General features: G+C 43.9%; 4 protein-coding genes across 6 annotated transcripts in view; 2 read left to right on the top strand and 2 right to left on the bottom strand.

Moving 5' to 3' along the window:
- The window catches only part of LOC308152464 (dual specificity phosphatase 29-like), a gene marked incomplete at both ends in the record, with an annotated part of 5354 nt that extends 4071 nt beyond the window's left edge, over nt 1-1283 (top strand). Inside the window, 3 exons of the mRNA XM_080525451.1 lie at nt 1-152; nt 349-572; nt 1063-1283. The exon at nt 1-152 is cut by the window's left edge and continues 49 nt beyond it. Coding sequence (XP_080381577.1) covers nt 1-152; nt 349-572; nt 1063-1283 — 597 coding nt within the window. The remainder of the gene's footprint in view (nt 153-348; nt 573-1062) is intronic.
- Nucleotides 1-21643, bottom strand: part of echs1 (enoyl CoA hydratase, short chain, 1, mitochondrial) — a 418160-nt gene that overhangs the window by 237163 nt on the left and 159354 nt on the right. The gene's annotated exons all lie outside the window — the stretch shown is intronic.
- adka (adenosine kinase a) lies at nt 2620-15437 on the bottom strand. Of its 2 annotated transcripts, none has more exons than XM_080537621.1 (11): nt 15253-15437; nt 12088-12162; nt 9815-9868; nt 7855-7933; nt 7105-7277; nt 6571-6679; nt 5859-6029; nt 5399-5434; nt 4793-4907; nt 4572-4658; nt 2620-3867 (listed from the first exon to the last, which is right to left on the bottom strand). In XM_080537621.1, the coding sequence occupies exons 1-11, from the start codon at nt 15420-15422 to the stop codon at nt 3743-3745; spliced, it is 1194 nt and encodes a 397-aa protein (XP_080393747.1). In that variant the 5' UTR covers nt 15423-15437; the 3' UTR covers nt 2620-3742. The 2 variants fall into 2 exon arrangements, with proteins under 2 accessions (XP_080393747.1, XP_080393748.1); XM_080537622.1 differs by lacking the exon at nt 15253-15437 and adding an exon at nt 13617-13723.
- On the top strand, nt 16320-21145 carry ap3m1 (adaptor related protein complex 3 subunit mu 1). Of its 2 annotated transcripts, none has more exons than XM_080543293.1 (9): nt 16320-16440; nt 17320-17599; nt 17765-17936; nt 18144-18281; nt 18551-18636; nt 18733-18866; nt 19223-19430; nt 19577-19721; nt 19845-21145. In XM_080543293.1, exons 2-9 carry the CDS (start codon nt 17327-17329, stop codon nt 19943-19945), a joined length of 1257 nt encoding a protein of 418 aa, XP_080399419.1. In that variant the 5' UTR covers nt 16320-16440; nt 17320-17326; the 3' UTR covers nt 19946-21145. The 2 variants fall into 2 exon arrangements, with proteins under 2 accessions (XP_080399419.1, XP_080399418.1); XM_080543292.1 differs by having other exon boundaries at nt 16431-16540.

Genomic DNA, 21643 nt, shown 5'->3' on the forward strand with positions numbered 1-21643 from the left:
GGTAGGAACCCGTACACCTCAGTGCGGGTGGACCCAGACAGCGACTACGCCACACCAGGAGCACTGGAGTTGGAGCAGCTGTTCTGGACCGGCACCGGAGCTCAGTACACACACGTCAATGAAGTATGGCCCAAGATCTACATAGGAGACCAGTGAGTACACACACAAGGCATGACTTGAATTGGACGATTCAAATGTACCTAAAATGATCAAATCCACCATTAACCTGGAAAGCTTGTTCAGGAAACCATCAGGAAAACACCCATTGGTGGTCAAAATACAAAAACTGGTGTGTGCAGGACAGCTCAGCTCTTTACTGTGCGTGTGTGTGTGTGTGTGTGCGCACAGGAAGACAGCCCTGGAGTGGCCTGGTCTGGAGGAGATGGGTATAACACACATCCTGAATGTGGCAGAGGGGAAATGGAATAACGTATTGACAGGTCCAGAGTACTACAAAGACATGGACATAAAGTACTATGGCATCGAGGCTGATGACACACCTACCTTCAATCTCTCCCCGTACTTCCACCCGGCTACCCAGTTCATCCACCAAGCACTCAGCAACCCACAGAGTACGTATAGAGAGGGAGAAAGCTTGTGAGTGTTCATCTTTGCACTAGAACAGCTGTGCCTTTTTTACCTACTAAAAGAGCCGCCTCTTTACAATGCTCAAGCTGCTACTTACACACAATGACCACTAGTTGTCCGCTTGTAAATTAGCCTGCTTCCTACACAGAAAACGGCAAAATAGCTTTATACTAGACGTGATTTTGAAAATGTAAGGATACTGGTTGGTAGAACGCACATATCTAGGAAAAGTCATGAAAGGAGGGTCCTGAAATTTGATCGAGTGCAAAGATATTTAAAAATTCTTTACTCACTGGGGTCAAAATGACCCCTCATGGCTGTTCTAGTGATAACTGGGTTAACAGTAACATGAGAGGTGTGGTGACTACAGGACTTTCTATTGGGGGTAGAGTGAGTAGACGGACAATTTGCTTTCAGAAGCTGATGGTGTGTGTGTGTGTGTGTGTGTGTGTGTGTGTGTGTTCCAACTTCCAGATAAGGTGCTGGTGCACTGTGTGATGGGCCGGAGTAGGTCTGCATCACTGGTCCTGGCGTACCTGATGGCCAAGCAAGGGTTAACGGTGGTGGACGCCATTGAGCACGTGAAACGGAGGCGCTGCATCCTGCCCAACCGTGGATTCCTGATCCAGCTCAGAGCCCTGGACATCTCACTGCAGGAGGAGAAGCTCAGAGACAAGAGAGACACGCACCAATAACACACACACACACACACACACACACACACACACACACACACACACACAGTAAAGAGCTGATCTGTCCTGAACACACCAGAGACTCAAGACTCAGAGCATTGGACATACAGCCAGAGGCCAGAGGCAGAGCAACCTTAACACAGAGAATAATGGAGAGACTCTCATACAACATACATGCTTACTCTGCCTTTGAGCTGTGTCACATCAACAAGGCATTGGTGGGCTAGAAGACCCTCTCCATTGGGAAGGAGTCTGTGTGGCATTGTCCCGCAAGATGTTGGAAACAATCTTTTGAGATGCCGGTCCACGATGACATGATTGCGTCACGCAATTCCTGCCGATTTTTCAGGTGCACTTTCAAGCTGTGAATCTCCCGTTGTACCACATCCCAAAGGTGTTCTATTGGATTCAGACCCGGTGAACACTGGACACTAGAAGATTGGTCCATTGTGGCCATGAAGGGTCAGGGCACATGGTCAGGGCATATGGTCAGCAACAATACTCAAATAGGCTGTGGCAATCAAGCGATGATTGAGTGGTATTAACGGGCCCAAAGTGTGACAAGAAAACATCCCCACACCATTACATAATAAAGTGTTTGTGAGTGTATAATGGTGTATACAGTGTCATGTTTATCTATATTATGTTTGTCTTGAAGAACATAATTATGTGACAGGGTGAAAAGGTCCGTAAGTCTAGCAACGTCATTTTTCAGTTTGTTCCAGATTATGAATGGGTAGATTGTAAGCTTTCAAATGATGTGTGATAAATTTAAATTTGTTGAAGTTGAAGAAGTCATGCATATTTGAATGTTGATACCCCCAAATCAACGAGCAGAGAAATTCATACTCAGCCACATTTCACAGGTAGGTAATGGGTGGGAATAGCTGGTTAACTCCACCCCAACCACTCCCATGGCTATGCCATGTAACTCACTACATAGTTAACAAACTATACTGTCTGTGTCGGCAACAAACATACAAACGTGTACATACACACAGCTTAGTAAACAATGCATGTAACTCACTTACCCAAAAACAAAGCAGAAGGTGTCGACAGACCACATTCCCGTGAATAGTATATGAAAAATACTGCCCCCACCCAAGTTTGCTAACAAACTGTAGGTATTTAGTGAATGTAAAACTGTTGGTTATGATATCGAGTGGGTTCTTCATCGCTTCAATTTTCGTCCTATGCCAAATTCATTTTTTTCACAAGACTCGTTTGGCTCGATTGCGAGGTTTCACAATTCCCGCCATGCAGACTTTTTCACCAAGCCGTGACACATATTTTCAACCATACCGTTGGCGCTATAGACAGAAAATCAAACTCAGTGTTTAAGACCAATACTTTTATCAGTTTTGTCAGTTTGAGAAATCACACTGAAACATACAGTTGTCCTGCATGACCACCAACACAACCACACTTAAGAGAGGAGAGCGGGGAGAGGAACGCGCATCTCCCCTCAACATCTCCAGACCCCTGCATACAGTCCATGTTTTAGAAAGAAAACATTGGGCAATGAAAGACACAAGGCACACATTTCTTGGAGACATTGTGCACACCTGGTCTGGGACTGTCCTGCTCCAAACTAGTTCATATTGCTAATGGTGTATTATATATTTCCTTCAGCTTTAGAAACACCCTCATCATCTTGAAACAACTCTTAATACAAATATCTTGTACAAGAGACATTTAACCCACATTGGACTGTGTGCAAAGGCCTTTACACGTTTAGAAAATGTGTGCTTTAAGGACATTATTTGGTTGAACAGAGACAATACTGGCCTGGAAAAACATTTGAGCTTAGAATAGTCATAATCAATTAATAAAAAATAAAGCAAATAAAAATGATACTGCACATCCCTATCGATGCAGCATCTTTAACGTTCCCTAACAGAGCAGTTTCACTGTTTAATCTTCTGTATAGCAATGTCCTCTATGAAACGACAGCATTGTAGTGTAGCTCTGCCATCAGAGTGAGGAGTAGAGGGACTTCTCTATCCGTGTGTGCGTAAAACATGAGTGTTATTAACAAAGGGGGGGGCAGTGTTTAAGCCATACATATACAGACCAACTGCAGGCAAATTATCCTCCATGTCTGCACAACACCCTATAACAAAAGAAACATTCTAATACAGCTGGAATTATAACTCTGTCTCTGAGCTTTTGATGCCAACGATGTAGAATTCATTTCTGGGCAGTGTGGCCTTATAGTGGCCCCTAGAGGAAGGTGGGAGGAACAGGCTCCATAAGTCTGGATGCAGGCAGACAAACAGTGGCGGACATATACTGTACATGGATGGGCAGATGGATGGATAGATGGGGTCGATTAAGAAAATGATTTCTTTTCTTTTCTGGTTAGTTTGGGAGTTGAGGTAAGGGGAGATGGTGTCGACGGGGTAGGGGTTAGCAGTGTGAGGGTGGGTTTGGGGTTAAAGGTCAAGGGTTAGGGGTCCTCAGTGGAAGTCTGGCTTTTCGGGGAAGGTGCAGCCGGCTCGTCTGATGATGACGTTGGCGGCGTAGTGTCCCGCTTTCACACACTGATCCAACGCCTTCTCCTGGACCAGCTCAGACAGGAACCCTGCAGCAGAGGCAGACCTGGGTTAGCTACTAGGGGTGGGCATCAATGATCGACGATCGATAATTGATCGATAAGGATCTTGGTCGATCACAAAATATTTTGCTCGATATTATTTTTTTATTTTTTTTAAAATAATAATAATAATGGAAATTAGTTTGTCCACGTGTCACCAGATTGCGTTCGTCTCTCACCCCTGAACATGATCATCTTTCTGAACAAGAACCAGTAGGCCTGCCGCCTACAGTCTCTCGCTGGAGTTTAAATTTAAGTTAAGCTGGACGCTCTTAAGGACACTAACGTTTTCAGTCATCCTCCTATTTGTGAGTAACTGATTTTTTACTGCTCCTATGGTGAGTTACTTATTTTCTATATTTTTATTTATAACGTAAAATGTGTTTTTAAGTTAAACAATTTAAGCTACTCGCTGCCTTGTTTAAGAGGATTGTTATCTGACTGTAGTGTCTAGTTTGAATGTGAATGAATGAATGTGTGCAATAGCAACACAAATAAAGTTTTTTCCCCAAGGAAAAAAAAAGCTTATCGATTAATCGATAATTGATCGTTAATTCTCGCGATTATCGAAAAAGAAATGTTGATAGTTTGCCCAGCCCTATTAGCTACACACACAAACATCCCAGCTGGTGCCCCTATCGTGTCTCTCTCACTGACACACACACACACACACACGCACACACACACATTACCTCCTACGAAGGCATCTCCAGCTCCATTCGTGTCCACAATGTCCTTCGGGGCAATCTTCAGCACCGGGAAAGACTCCACCTTGTCACCTACACACACACACAGTACACACACACCTTTAGTTACTATTCCTCTCTCAGTGTTTCTCTATGCGTGTGTGTGTGTGTGTGTGTGTGTGTGTGTGTGTGTGTGTGTGTGTGTGTGTGTGTGTGTGTGTGGTTACCTTTGGTCATGATTGTTCCGTCTTTCCCCTGAGTGAAGACGACTATCCTCCTTCTGCTCTTGTTGACTTTGGGGAGAGCCTGGGCCTTCTTAGCAATCTCCTCAATGTCCTCAGTCTACAAACACACACACACACACACACACACACACACACACAGACACAGACACACAGACACACAGACAGACACAGACACAGACAGACACACACACACACACACACACACACATACACACACACTCACTGAGTAACACGGTTACAACCAAACTGCACAAACATTTTTATTATTTATTATACCTTTATTTAACCAGGTGAATACTCATTGAGATTTAAAAAGAGACCTGGCCAAGAGGGCAGCATATAAAGATAGAAACCTACATTTAGGTTTCAGACATACAGTAAAAAACTATGAAGATAAGGCAGTATCAGGAATGCATAGGTGGCTGCCTTAAGTACAGAGACACTCTCTAGCACTTTCCCGTTCAAGGTCCTTCAAGATTCCACTAAACTGGCATCGTATGAGATCAGTTTTGCCAGGTTTAAGTCATAACAGTGTGAGTGTATATACTGTACATAACAGTGTGAGTGTGGTATCACCAGATCCCTTACCTCAAAGCCTTGCTCTTTTGCAAACGTGGCTGCCTCCTGAAAAAAACAGAAATGAGCCATTAGAGTACTAACTGTTTGTCTGTCTACCTATTTATCTGTTTGGGAGGCTGGTAAAACACGGCTTTGATGTGAATCAACACTGCTGACATTTTGTGTGTGTGTGTGTGTGTGTATGTGTGTGCGTGTATCTTTGTATGTGTGTTTGTGTGTGCGTGTATCTAGCCCACCTCACCGTCTCATTGCCGAACATTACTGTAACAAATTGTTTCCAGGATGTCAAAATGCACTGTTAGTATTTATGTCCTTTAGAATTGTACTTTGTATGTGGATATAAATAAAGCATTTAAAATGTGTGTATGTGTGTGCGTGTATGTGTGTGTGTGTATGTGTGTATGTGTGTTTGTGTGTGCGTGTATCTTTGTATGTGTGTTTGTGTGTGCGTGTATCTAGCCCCCCTCACCGTCTCATTGCCGAACAGAACATCCACATAGGGCATGACCTCCATGAGTGCGTCTTTGAAGAACTGAGAGATGAAGGGAGCGGAGAGGTTCAGGCTGAAAACCTTGTTGTTCTCCGACGCGTGTTTGGCCACTTTCAGTATGGACTCCAGGGAAACCGTCAGGAAGAAACCCTTAGAGGATAAAACACACAGCTCGTTATAACCTGCAATTACACTACATAACTCGTTAACATTAGAGCATCCGTGCCTTTTTTACCTACTATAAGAGCCGCCTCGGGGGTCGAACGACCATAGTCTTTACAATGGAAAGCTGGTATTCACACACAAGGACCACTAGTTGGCCGGCTTGCCTCCTACACAGAAAAACTGCAAAATAGCTTTATACTAGATTATCCTGATGTGATTTATAAAATGTAAGGATACTGGCTGGTAGAACGCACATATCTAGGAAAAGTCATGAAAGGAGGGTCCTGAAATTTGATTGAGTGCAAAGATATAACATTTCTTTTATTCACAGGGTCAAATGACCCCACCCATGGCTGTTCTACTGTTAACACAGCACAGCCTGTCGTAACACGCTAGACAGACCTGTTATGTACAAGGGTTGGGCACAGGGCATTAACACTGTATGGTTTTTTTCATACAGCAATCAAATAGTAGTGCCCTCACAGCGATACTGTGTACTTTGTAGTGTAATAAAGAGTGTATTCACAGCAATGTAGTAGACTTTAGCTTTTTCCACAAGCTTCCAGTTCTCCTCCAGGTCCAGATGCTTGTCCTTCTTATAACAGTTAGCAGCAGCTAGGTTAGCAACCAGAGACCTGGGGGAGGGAGAGAGAGAGACAGGGAAATAATGAGATGGGGTTGCATTAGGTGGCCTCTGTGTGTGTGTATGAGTGTGTGTGTGTGTGTGTGTGTGTGTATGTGTATGTGTGTGTGTGTGTGTGTGTGTGTATGTGTGTGTGTGTGTGTGTGTGGTAGCCGCTCAATATGGAGAAGGCGGTGCTTCTTGTACCCATGAGCTGTCTGTTTTACAGTATTGATACTGTATCTGTCAAATTTCACTGTAATCATCATTTAGTGTGAATAACATCCTGTGTGTAGCATAACTGGTTGTTGGCTCAGCACTACTGTAACTGACTGTTTTCATAATGTCAAAATGCACTGATAGTATTTATGTCCTTTAGATATTGTACATGTATGTGGACATAAATTAAGCATTTAAAATGTGTGTGTGTGTGTGTACCTGTTGTCTCCGGTGATGCAGGCGGCACAGGTCCCTGTAGGCTCCTCTTCCTGTTCGTAGTAGTGGGCGTCGATGTGCGACTCCTCGGCCTTCTCCTTCAGAATCTTCCCGAAGCGGTCGATGCCGATACAGCCAAAGAAAGTACATATCTTATGGGGCTCCTGGATCATCCACTAGAGAAGACGGCAACAAAGGCTTCAGTTCACACCCAATGGGTGTGCAAACCCTCTCTGACATTTACAGTGAGTTAGACTGAGGTAATGTGGTGAGTGTAGGGAGCTAGGTGCCTGTGACGACTAACAGGCAGTGTAGTGAATGAAGGGGTGTGTGGTTGCGTGTGAGTGAGTGTGAATGAAGGGGTGTGTGGTTGTGTGTGAGTGAGTGTGAATGAAGGGGTGTGTGGTTGCGTGTGAGTGAGTGTGAATGAAGGGGGGTGTGGTTGCGTGTGAGTGAGTGTGAATGAAGGGGTGTGTGGTTGTGTGTGAGTGAGTGTGAATGAAGGGGTGTGTGGTTGTGTGTGAGTGAGTGTGAATGAAGGGGGGTGTGGTTGCGTGTGAGTGAGTGTGAATGAAGGGGTACATGGTTGTGTGTGTGTGAGTGAATGAAGGGGTGTGTGGTTGCGTGTGAGTGAGTGTGAATGAAGGGGTGTGTGGTTGTGTGTGAGTGAGTGTGAATGAAGGGGTGTGTGGTTGTGTGTGAGTGAGTGTGAATGAAGGGGTATGTGGTTGTGTGCGAGTGAGTGTGACAGACCTGAGCGATCTTCATAGAGTTCTGAGTAGCTCCTCCAGCGTGGTACTCCACTTTAAACTTCTTAACGATCTCCTCAAACCTGCAGTACACACAGAAAGACACTAGGTGAGAATATCATAACATGTATGTGTGTGTGTGTGTGTGTGTACACGGCAGAGTGGTAGTGCAGAAAGAAGATCTAGGAAGAACTACAGGAAACCAAACATGCTGTAAACAGGATATTACATGTACATGTTTGATATTTAGCAGACGTAAGTGAATCATCTATCCATCAGTCATCATAAGAAAAACTAATATACTAATGCTCATAGAAGCCCCCCTCAAAAAAGAAGGTATTTTTAAAGTAGAGAAACTGTACAGGTGGGTAGTGGGGATGAAGACGTCTTTAGGAGTAAATGGTAAATGGACTGACTTATATAGCGCCTTTATCCAAAGCGCTTTACAATGGCCTCTCATTCACCCATTCACACACACATTCACACACCAATGGCGGCAAGCTGCCATGCAAGGCGCCAGCCCGCTCACTGGGAGCAATTTGGGGTTCAGTGTCTTGCCCAAGGACACTTCGACATGTGGCCAGCCGGGGCTCGAACCGCCGATCTGCCAACCTTGCGATCATTAGACGGCGGCTCTACCTCCTGCAACACAGCCGACAGTCAATGTGTAGCCTAACGAGGTGGGACTTCAGTCTACGGTGGAAGATGCTACGGATATGAGCCTAGCAGGCTCCCAGAACAGTCCAGTCAGGGACATAGAAACACCTCTTTACACTGAAACACAGATTTATTTCTAGAACTGGTTTCAGCTGAATTCAAAAGTTTTGTGCCATGCACATAAGATTCTACCCAGCAGGGGGCAGCATTGACTTATTCAGCGTGGTCACAGGACTCATTGGCACTGTTCCAATAATTCGTAATCAGCCTGATGCTCTATTCTATTGGCTGAGAAAGCATAGGAGCAAATTCGGACACCTCTGCCCAACAGCACTGCTGGTCTAGATTAGTCCATTTAACGGAACAAATTATTTCACAACCTCAGCATTTTCTTCCCATCACTCAACAGTTGATTCGCTGCCTAGATGGAAGCTTGGAAGCAGGGTAAAACCATAGCTGAGATAAGAGTCACCAACACATCTGCACACTCCCCCGCAAGCACCAATCACACACTGACCTGTGCTGGGCTAAGAGAGGGCGGGTAGGCCGTCAAGGACATCAGCCATCTCAGTCCCACCCTGTTGTCCCTGCTTCCATCGGGGTCCTGACCCGGACTTCCACCCTCAGGCCATTAGACTGACTCCCCACAGGTCATTTATTTGCACTCTATGCTTGTATATGATGTAATGAACCTGAACTTGGGTATAATGTGTCAGGGGGGAGGCCTCCATAACGCCAGTGCTTCTAGTCTGGTTGTCATATACGATAATAAGCTGTACCTTAAACACACACACACACACACACACAGGCACACACACACACACACACACACCTCTTATCTGTTCTATGGTCAAATGTTTGCTTTCTCCCTCAAACTGCCCTCTGTTTCAGAGGGAATGGGAGGTGAAGCCTCCTGCTCTGCCATTGGTCGAGGCTGGCTTTCTGTGCTGAGCCTCCTGACCTTCCATTGGCTACTCGTGAGGAAAGGTGGTCGGTTGCGGTGAGTTCTAGAACACGGCTGTTCTGTCTGGGTCGCTCTCGACCAAAGGGGAGCTCAGCCTGCTCGGTGTGAACTCAGAGGCACGCGGTGTGTTTCTCTGACAGAGCCTAGCTGAGACCACTGTGCCCTGGTGTCAACATGAACACGCAGCAGACAGAAAACAACTTCACGGGGCAGGAAAAGGATGCAACCAAAAGAGCAACATAAAAACATGAGAATAATATCCTACTGAGAGACACTGCTGTATGAAACCCTGTTGCTGTTATGTCACTGTATGTAGAGCTGCATGAGAGGGGGAGATACCCACAGTTCTTTGTGTTTGTCCTCTGCCAGGATCTGGTCGTTGGCCTTCAATCCGTATCTGAGAGAGGGAGAGAGACAGAGACAGACAGAGAGAGAGAGAGAGAGAGAGAGAGAGAGAGAGAGAGAGAGAGAGAGAGAGAGATGGATAGAGGGATTAAGTGTCCACAAAGTAATTGAGGATAAGAGAAACATACCCCTACCAACAAAGTCTAGGTAGTATTGACTTCTTGTATTAACAACACTGACACAAGTCCCCTCTGAGCCCCATGCTTACGCTCTGAGATTATTACACCGCCCCCATGACTCTCCAGTTGATGAAGATCTGAAGGGGATTATGTGTTTTATACCCCAGCTCTGAGGACTTTGAGGAATTAGCTAATCTACACACAGAGCAGCGTGTCCTACTACACAATACTGCACTGTGGTCAGAGCTGCGGAGTCACTCAGAGGCCAAATAGCACCAATAGGGTGGAAAAATACACCTACACTTTTCAGGTCACACTCATCAGAAGAAAAGAATAAATGACACCGGGAGGAGACACTAGAGGAAAGTGAGTGGTGTGTACGGGATAGAGTGTGTGTTTATGGGATAGAGTGTGTGTTTATGGGATAGAGTGTGGTGTGTGTGTGTGGGAGGTTTTATTCTAATCCAGGGAAAAAGCAAAAGACATTTACGCAAGTGGCCTGGGACTGGACTCTGAGCTGTTATCTAGAGGAGCCCTGGGGCCTCATTTAGAAAGCTTTGCGTAGAACTGAACGTTTACGCACACCAACATTCGGATTTATAAAACGGTGCGCACGCAAGTCCCATTCCTGTTTCTTGCGCACGTGAATGAGTGTCTTTTCCCACCTTTTTAATGCCCATAGTTGCCTATAAATGGTCAGAGAAATGGCCCAAATGAATATTAATCTATACTAACTGCATGACGACAATGTCGGCAAATCCCCACAGAAAATAAATTCCAACCAGTGAAATTCAGCGCAACAGTTCTGCGCAACGAACACGTCATAACAATGACTCGGATCTGCCAGACCATAGATAATATAGGTATATAATATCTGTGCCAGTCTGCATCGACAACAGAATCAGTTTAAACTTAATTTGTCCTACTGTTCACCTCATTATTTATGATAATACATTTCATAACATCCAAGTATTGTTTTACAGATCCCATTAAATATTTAATGGGATTTAATGCGATTAAACTGTACGACATAATTATTTTTGCAGAAACAGATATCTACGTTTGTATTTATTATCTTAAATGTTTTTTCTTTACGGATTAGTTTTCTTTTTTTAGATTAAACCTTCTCGTCATTGACAGAGTACAAGACTAAACGAAATGCAGTTTGTCATCTAACCAGCAGTGCCAATAGACATAGGCTAATACAAGATAAAGGTGACAATATTACAGGTAAGACAGGATAGACTAGTGATGCTTAAGGTTTTCATAGTCCGTATGGGGTGTTTGGGGATGGTCAATTGTCTACAGTGGGCTTGTTCATGTATGGATCATCATTGAAAATGATCACTTGAAAATGAGCACTTGGGGCTCAATGTGTTTTTACCTGTATAAATAAAGGTTAAATTAATTAAAAAATCATCTTCAATGTATGAACATTGCATGGTGTGTCATTGGACTTATCTGGAACGTTACCCTTATGAAGACGTTCACTACTGTGAAGTCAATGCAGACGGTGCTCAACTTGTTCATGTCCAGCCTCGCGCTACGTGCAATGAATATTAATGTAAAAAGTCTATATATTTGCATGATAATATCGATATGTACAGTAAAGATATATGTACAGTGTGATGCGTACAGGACAAGGGCGAATATAATATATTATGTACACGTAAGATATAAAGATATAAAATAGAATATATTATGTACACTTAAGATATAAAGATATAAAATAGAATATATGATGTACACTTAACAAGAGCCAGACGTGGAATGGCAGGACTGTCAGCTCTACATACAGGACACTTTGTGCGACCTCCCTCCCTCCACCACCCGCAGGCACCCTCTCTAACACACACACACACACATGGACACACGCAGAATAGGTTTATTACTCTCTGGTGTCTGGCTATTGGCTGAGTTCCTGTCAAAGGCAGGAGGGCTGAGATAACAAAGAGACTAAGAGAGAGAGGGAGAGGGAGACAGAGAAGCAGTAGTACAGTACAGCACCACAGAGCAGATCTGGAGCTTAACACCTGTGGTCATCTCAACAGTCAGCAAACCAGAGCATACAGACTCTGCATCCATGACTCACTTGTCCAGGAGGTCCTTGTCCACCACGGCTAAGATGTCCAAAAGAGGATTCCCCATCCCGAACAATGAATTAGGGCTGAAACACACACACAAACATTATGAAAATCCATCAAGCCACCCCAATACAAAATAATACAATCCCAATTTCCCTATGGACATAATCATTTGCTTTTGGAATCACCAAAACAGTATCAGTTTCAAACAGTCTAGGCACATACCCATTCCTCCTCCCCTACTATTACTACTAGCAATGTGACCTGGGAAAGCAGTGGGACCTTAGTTCATGATTCATCACCTAACAGAATGCAGAAATATAACCCAGATGCTGAAGTCCTATGCAGTCATGCATATTAATCATGTTATGGCACATTACACAGCGAGGGAACATCAGGACAGCAATGCCTGAGAGAGAGTGTGTGTGTGTGTGTGTGTGTGTGTGTGTGTGTGTGTGTGTGTGTGTGTGTGTGTGTGTGTGGAGGGGGGGGGAGGGGGCGGAATTGAGCACAGAGCTTGATTTTCTGGCACTTTAAGTCTTGTGATGCCTCTTAGCCGAAACAAGTTTCAAAAGCAGGCAATCCTCTAGCCTCCCCCTTCCAGACCCAATCCAATGACAGAACCCATTGAGGGAGCAACAATGTGGCTTTATTGCAAACGCACATTCCAGCTTACAGTCACTAATCTACAGTGGTGACTTCTCTACCATCACTAAGGCATACATTACACACATTTAGCTTTACAAACACACCCTAAGGTCTGCAGACACCTACTAGTATTATTCTACACTCAGGGCTGTGTGTGGGGCTAACCATCTAGACAGTGGGGTAGGAGTAGGGGTGCCAAACTAACACAAACTAACACATACACATGCAGCTCTACGTTAAATATTCAACACTAAGATGAGAAACATATACATCATATATTATTAATTCATTCTCTGCATCAGTAAATGCCTGAAAAGCTGCTCTTTCTCCCCCCTCGATCATCCCACCACTGGTCACAGCAGCATTTGGTTTTATCGGACAGTAAGTGAGTGTCTCACTGAGGAAGACTGTCTTCTACGGGTGCTGTATGTCAGATCTCTCTTTCTCTCTCTCTCTTTTCAAACACATGGCTTTATGCAGAGCTAACCCCATTATGGAACATGGAACAATAACCATGATGCCAATTCTCTCATGGACCACTGTCAGATCGTATATATGAAGTGTGCCTCTGGGGAAATGAAATACATAGTTCGCATCGAAGCCGGAGTGTGCAGCTCTCTTTCTATCTTTTAGCTGACATTAATACAACTATTATCAGTGTAGATAACACCCCGCCCATAGTGTATTTATCAATGGCACACATGAATCGTCATGCTCATCCTATCCATATGCTTGCTAATGATTACCAGCCCAAATAAACTAATACCACTCTGCCAAACCATATGTAGCCATCCCTTCAGCATCATCATGCCATTCACAATGAAAATGTGTAAAGAAATATATGTTTATATATAAAAATCACCCCTCCTACATGTCAGTGTGCCCTTACCTTGTGGGTGCCATGGTCTCTCTAGTGGCAGTCAGTGAGTGAGTGAAACAGACCTGTTGACTGATCTCATGTCAACCTAAAAAGGACTGGGCTTCCCAAACCTCCCAATTTCAGCTCAGAGTGCTGCTGGATCGATGCTCTTGCAACCAGAGCCCCTCCCCTTAGGGCTGATCTGATTCGTTACGTTAAAAGAGGGCGGGGCATGATACACTGGCTACTTCTGTGATTGGTTAATTCCATTTAGCCTTTTTTTGTTGCTTCTTTGGCTTCAGAGAACTCATTACTATGGTATTAAATAACAACACGAGAAGTCTGCCACTATAATAATGGGGTTGAACTTGGGAGCACTCAATGTAGTTAGGAGGACAATATTTAATTAGTTACTAATTCTGCAGGACACACAAAAATCACACACCCTGAGTTCTATTATCTGGACAGAGATTAGAGGATATGGCAACGAACCGGTATCTTCAGGCTACACAGATGCATTTATTTACTTTGAATATTGCAATCGTTTTCAAGGGTCCAGTCACAGAGTGCACGTGTTTCTGTTTTGGGGGAAAAACAGCTTTCCTAACCGCAAAGTAAACCTGCTAAGCAGCACCCATTGTGACATTGAATGGAGCATAGTCAACTTTTAGTTTGATCGACGTCGTTACTTCAAGGACTTCCTTAACCTTGAGCGACACCGTCCGAGAAGTCTTGGGTGACACAGGGTATATACAGGAATCTTGAGGTTCATTTCAATACCTTTCTAAGACTTTTTAAAGACCTTGTCAATATCTTTCCAGACCTCACCGCCACTTGGAGCTGTAACCGTTTACATCAGTGACACCTTTAACTTAACAGTTTTAGTTTATTTATTAGACTAGACCACTATCATACAACACGATTTCCGGTTCATCTTTTTATTTTATTTTATAAAACTAATAAATTCACAAACTTTCACAAACAAAATTCAAAAAGTTTTTAGGACACAAACTCTTTGGACAGAGTCTAATTCAGAAAAATACCAACACAATTCAAGACCTCATAAAATCGTGATAAGACTTTTTAATACTTATTAAGGGTGTTGATTTTCCCAAAATTGATTTATCAACTTGTAATACTTTTCAAGACACCGTGGATACCCTGTATTCTGACAAAGCCTCAAAACGAATTGCGATTGACAGACGAATCTAGACACGTGACCACCACCGCTACTACATAACAATAGACACGTGGGCTGCATCGGAAAATCCGCAGACACCGGACTTCACGCATGGTTCTCTACTAACCTCTGGATAAGATCTCAACGATTTTCAAGTGTAACAGTAGTCTAAGTAAAAGTTGCTATTGGATGATTATGTAACTAAGCAAGCAAGCAAGCACCTGCTGTTTGAATGCAGCATGCATGGACGATCTTGAAACACTTTTTTGGCCCAGAGGGTATGGCAAGGGAACTGTTAAAGTATCTGTACGTGCAGTGCACAGTATTCAACTACAAACGCATTTGCAGCCAAATCAGAATGACCAAACCACGCGAGATCAACTTCATACAGTAAAACAGAATACCCCAGGGCTGCCAAGTTTCACCAAAAGCTAGATTGCGTGAGACTTGGCAGCTCTGATACCCTCTTTGAGCTTCTCATTTCACCTGAGTTTGGTTGGCGTCTTCTTCTCATGCTTCTTCTCATGCTTCTTCTCATGCTTCTTCTCATTCTTCTTCTCAGTCTTCTCCTCTCCTCTCTTCTTCTCCTGGGTCTTCTTCTCTGACAACTCTGCCGAGAGTCGAGACTTCTTCGCTGTAGGTTCACCTGAAGCCATGGTTCTCAAGAGCAAGCTTGTGCAAGGAGTGAGATCTCAGAGAGAGAGAGAGATAGCGTGGTGAGAGAGGGACGTTCTGCAAGGATCAGTTACAACACAGGCTGTGTTCGGAATGGCATACTACTAGCATACTACTCATACTAGATATGACGTAGATTTTGAGTATGCAGCGCGTTCACACTGTAGAGTATGTGAAATTTGAGTATGCAAGAAATGTATACTAGATTTTCGGTCGGCTGGTATTGGCATACTTATTGTGAATTTAGTAAGCAGTATGCAGTATATACTAATTGAGTATGCTAGTATGCAGTATATGAATGAATGAATGAAAGCTTTATTTCGAACATGTGGAAAAAGAAATAGTTCTAACAACAAAACAAAAACAACACAAAACAAAACAAAAAACACTATTTACTTAACATGTCCGAAAAGGAGTAGGAAGAAGCATAGGCTTATTTAATCCTACCCCTTCTCCAATAAACAGAGATTGATAATTAATAATCTGCAGTTAACTTCAATATTAATATAATCTTTTTAAAAATTAAATCAAATTTATTTACGTATTTACATATTTACCAACAATAGAAAACAGATAATGTAAATAATATAATGTAAATAAACAAATAATCTGTGAAAACAACTGGTGACTATCATATACTAATTGAGTATGCTAGTATGCAGTATGCTAGTATGCCATTTCGAACACAGCCACACACCCCCACACCCAACAACCAGTGTAGCCCAAGATAGTAGCTGTCCTCACACCGCGCCTGAGCAAAAAACGAAGGAACTTTGGACAGAAGTTGACAACTAAAAGTTGTGCGCTCTTTAAGTCGCGCGTGTCACTGACACGTTTTCACTCCTATAATTCGGTTCAAGGGTTTTGAATGTAACCTCGGAGTGTGTTGGGCTATTTAGAGAGCATTACGTGTTCATATTAAAACAGGCAGGTTTACAGTGATCGTTGAGTTCTGCCATATTGCCACACAGCAACATTCCAGCCACACTGTTCCATCAGGTGACGTTCATTTACATTGCGCTTGTTGTCATTTCTGATACATTGTAACCGTATTGATCACACTGTGTCATTGTGTGACAACATATCGAATGATTGTTTGGTAAGTACGTGTATTATTGGATTGCTGTTACAGTAGCTGTCTGCACTTCACTCTGAGTTGACTGGCTTAGGTGGCTTTAACTTTATTTTGTAAGACAGCCAGCCGACAGTGATGTAACTACTAGTAAACACACAGTCACATAAGACCAAATACATTGACATTTCGTGAGTTTAGAATGATAAGGTTCTATCTCCGTTTAGGGCAGTTCAGAGATATTGAGCGTCAAAGTTTTTACATACCATTATGTTTTGTGAGATGGAACCTTTGTATTTTATGAATTACTAACTCAAAAATGTCAACATTTTAAAAATAACACCACACAGGCATTAATAAACACCTAATGGATCAGATTATGTAAAAAAAAACTCAATTTTGACAAAAATGGAGATAGAACCTTATAATTCTAAGCTCACAATTTGGCATATTCTGTTCATATTCATATTCTGTTTGTGGCTGCAGAGTTTCTATTTGTTTGGTCAACGTTGCAAGTTTGTGTGTACACCTTGATATATAAACATACTTTAAATGGTCAAAAGCCTGGAGGGTAGACTTTGGCTAACGTTTTTATCAGATAGCCTTTCGTGGGTGAACAATGCATGATCCAGCCAGTGGATGCATTGTTCACCCACGTAGGCTATCTGATGAAACGTTAGCCAAAGTTTCTCTGTTTTCTGTTGTCAAAGAAGAGTTGCTATTACCTATGATTTCTGATGAGGATATGTGTGCTTCACAAGACTACTAATGTCATCATACCTACTAACTACTGTTATTCCATACAGAGTCAAGATGATCCACAGTCTGTTCCTCATCAACTCTTCGGGGGACATCTTCCTGGAGAAACACTGGAAGAGCGTCATCAGCCGTTCTGTGTGCGATTACTTCTTTGAGGCGCGAGAGAAAGCCCTGGAGCCCGAAAATGTCCCCCCGGTGCTGCGGACCCCCCACCACTACCTCATCAGCATCTACAGAGACAAGCTCTTCTTCCTGTCCGTCATCCAGACGGAAGTTCCTCCGCTGTTTGTCATCGAGTTCCTGCATCGAGTGGCGGAGATGTTCCAGGTCCGTCAGGCCGTGTCAGTTCAGTCTGTGTTAGTAGTGAAAGTAACGCAGAACTGACTTTTGTGCTTTGACTGTGGTTCTCTCTCTGCAGGACTCTGGTGAGGTGTGTGTGTTAGTTGAGTGTGTGTTAGCTGTGTAAACAGAGCTTGGTGTGGGTATCTGCAGGACTACTTTGGGGAGTGTTCGGAGGCGATCATCAAGGACAACGTGGTGATAGTGTACGAGCTGCTGGAGGAGATGCTGGATAACGGGTTTCCCCTGGCAACTGAGTCCAACGTCCTCAAAGAGATGATCAGGCCACCCACTATCCTACGCTCCGTTGTTAACACACTCACAGGTAAACAGGTAGCCTACGTCAACAGCTACCTACCTACCTAACATTTACCTTACCTATCTCTCCCCTAGTCCATCCTATGATCTGTAGGTAGTTTACCCCCTTACCGCCCTACATCTCCCCCTAGCCTGCCTACCCTTATTGATTATATATTCTAATCAAGATGTGCATGTGTGAGTGGACCTATTGTTATGTGTGTGCATGTTCCAGGGGGCAGTAATGTTGGGGACACGTTGCCCACGGGTCAGTTGTCAACTATCCCGTGGAGAAGAGCTGGAGTGAAGTACACCAATAACGAGGCCTACTTTGATGTGGTAGAAGAAATAGACGCCATCCTGGACAAATCAGGTATCACCATCCACCTACTTACTGTACTAGAGGAGATACAGAGAGTTTTGCCATTACAGTTTCATATATTTCCACAGTTGCCATGTTAGTTTCACCTGGGTATCGCTGACCCTGAGCAATAACATTAAACAGAAGTTTTCTCTTTATATGAAATGTTCTGGTTGGTTTACAGCGACTAGAGATCCAGGGGATAAGGGTAAAGGACATGCGTAGGTTTAAAGCTTAATGTAAAGGTTAGTGTGTAAGCCCTCTTCTGATTGGTTGTGCAGGTACGACGGTGTTTGCAGAGATCCAGGGTGTGATTGAGGCCTGTGTGAAGCTCTCTGGGATGCCTGACCTCACACTTTCATTCATGGTGGGCCTCCCCCCCCTCTATATACAGTATATTGTGTGTGGCTCTGGGTTGGTCCAGCGTAAATGGACTCTGACACACTGACGTTTGTGCTTGCAGAATCCTCGTCTCCTTGACGATGTGAGTTTCCATCCATGCGTGCGGTATAAGCGCTGGGAGTCTGAGCGTGTCCTCACCTTCATCCCACCAGATGGAAACTTCACACTCATGACTTACCATGTCAGTGCACAAAAGTAAGGATAGAACACTAAACCTTTACCTCCTAACACCTTACCCTGTCTTACCCTGTCAGCCCAAGACATGTTTTGTAGAACAGTGGTTCTCAAACCCCTCCTCGGGGACCCCCAGCCGCTCCACATATTTGATCTGTTCCACCACCAGCACACCTGATTCAAATAATTATTGCTTTGTACTTGACTAGTTGAATCAGGTGTGCTGGTGGTGGAACAGATCAAATATGTGGAGCGGCTGGGGGTCCCCGAGGAGGGGTTTGAGAACCACTGTTGTAGACAATGCCTTATTGAGATAACGATTGAAGAATGAGTGAATGAGTCCGTCCCTTGTGCCCCCCCTCTATCATTCTACCCAGTCTAGTGGCCATCCCGGTGTACGTGAAGCAAAGCATCAGTTTCTTCGAGAGCGGTTCTTGTGGTCGTCTGGACCTCACGGTTGGACCCAAGCAAACCATGGGAAAGACGGTCGAGGGAGTAATGATCACTGCTCACATGCCCAAAGCTGTGCTCAGTGCCAATCTCACCGCCACACAGGGTACCTATACCTACGACCCTGTTACCAAGGTAATCATAGGCCTACCACCCTGTTACTTAATTTAAACTAGGTAAAACCATTCTAACTCCTAACCTAATCCCCCACCCCCACTCTCTCTCTGTCTGTCTGTCTATCCCTCTCTCACTCTCCTTTTCCCCTCTGCATGTTGTCATAGGTGATGGTGTGGGACATTGGGAAGCTTAATCCCCAGAAGCTTCCTAACCTGAAAGGCAGTCTCAGTCTGCAGGCAGGAGCCCCGAAACCAGAGGAGAACCCCTCTCTTAACATCGACCTCAAGATACAACAGTTGGCCATTTCAGGTACCATTTAAGCCCAGCCATAATATTGCCCTCAAGTTCCAGCAACTGGTCAGTTACTGATTTGATTCAGATCATGCATGTGTCATGTTTGATTTTGATTGCTATGGCTTGCCTATGTTGCAGGGTTGAAGGTGAATCGCCTCGACATGTTTGGGGAGAAGTACAAGCCCTTTAAAGGGGTCAAATACGTGACGAAAGCAGGGAAGTTCCAAGTGCGGACATGAGGAGTCGCTCTTTTATAGGTCAAAGGTCAACTATCCAACGTGCCAAAAAAATATGGGTGAAAGGTGCAGCCCCCCAGTGTCAACTCTTACACATTTTATATACTCCCCCCTCACTGGCATTTATGAAAGAGCTTGCACCCTGCTACAGTTATTTATTAAGTGTTACATTTGAATGGATGGAATGGAGTCGTTGGCCCGTAAAGGGAATAGTCTTTCTAGCCATGTTTTGTCAGCGAAGTACAATCACATTTAATGTTGTATGGAAGATCATTCCTGTTTTACTTGTATTACCGAAGTCATTTGTCATACACCCTGTGATGCTGTATTGCACTTTCTAAGGGTCCCTGCGGCTTTTCTGTCTGCCCACACACACACGTTTGGGAAATGCAACTGCATGTGAGGTCAACTACAGAAGCACATAGTATCCCAGCATACATCTCTCTAAAGGACATGAAGCACACTTGGGAAGTTTAAAACCAATCCCAGTATTAGCCTGTGAGATATAACCCACATATGAAGATTCAGCTTGAAATACAGTTTTATATAAAGTTTATTTTTGGAGAAGGATATTTCTTAACTGACCCCTCTTATGCTGCGTAGCTACAATCACAGTTTAGTCTCAAATGGTCTTAAATGAAAGTATCAATTCACCCTGTAAACAATAATCATGATTACCGTTGCCAGACACACCCACACAAGGCCTTTTCCCTTCAGATGTCCAGGGTCGGAGGCCGCTCTATGACTCAGCTGTCTGCCTCTGAGTTCCTGAGGGCTGGAGACATGACTGACTGGCATGACTGGAGCTTTTACTGACTATGTAGCCTGGAAAACGCTTGGCCACTGTAATGACACTAGACTGCTTCCACTTAAATCCCCAAATCGGCACTTCCGAGTGTTGGATTGCCGGGGTGGAAGTGGTGCCATAATTACTATAAGAGGTACTTAGATTCAACCTTTTGGTCATTGCACAGAGTACAACCAAATGTATTTTTTGCTCTAGGCACAGGGTCAGCCATAGTCAGCGCCCCTGGAGCAATTAGGGGTTAAGTGCCTTGCTCAAGGGCACAAAGGCACCTTAGATATGATGCCAGCTCACATGCAACTCCCTCCTGAGGCGGGGATCGAACAAGCGACTTTCCGATTGCTAGTCTGCCTCTCTAACCTCTAGGCTACCTGCTGCCCCTAATCTGGTTTCAGTTTAAGGCCTTCACATTAAAGGGTTGAATTGAAAATGTGTCTTTGTGGTCATTTCTTATATTTCTTACAACTGCAGTTCTAATAATAACACATTAATCCACTTATAGTAACACATTCTGCATCCTTATTGAATGAACCCCTCCTGCCAGTGAGCCAGCTCAGGCTCTAACTGATTTATATAACTGCTACTATAACTGGCTCACATTCTTCTATTGCATAGCTAAGCTAGTGTTTCACCAGCTGAAAGGTGGAACATCATTGGTACTCTGAAACACGCTATTAATAGCGAGTGTTAATTTGTAATGACCTATAGTGCAGGTATATAAAAGAAAGACAGACAAGTGAGTTTTTTAAAATGATTTTCTTCTTTATCATTAGAAGGCACAGCAGAAGTGTTGGCAGGGCTACATTCATTCCGTCAGGAGTATAATACATTGTATACACACCCTAACCCTTACCCACACAGTCACGGGGCCAGAGGACAGAGACAGGACAGAGTCA

The sequence above is a fragment of the Nansenia antarctica genome (assembly GCF_963989245.1).
Source record: "Nansenia antarctica genome assembly, chromosome: 1".
NCBI classification, from domain to species: Eukaryota; Metazoa; Chordata; class Actinopteri; order Argentiniformes; family Microstomatidae; genus Nansenia; species Nansenia antarctica.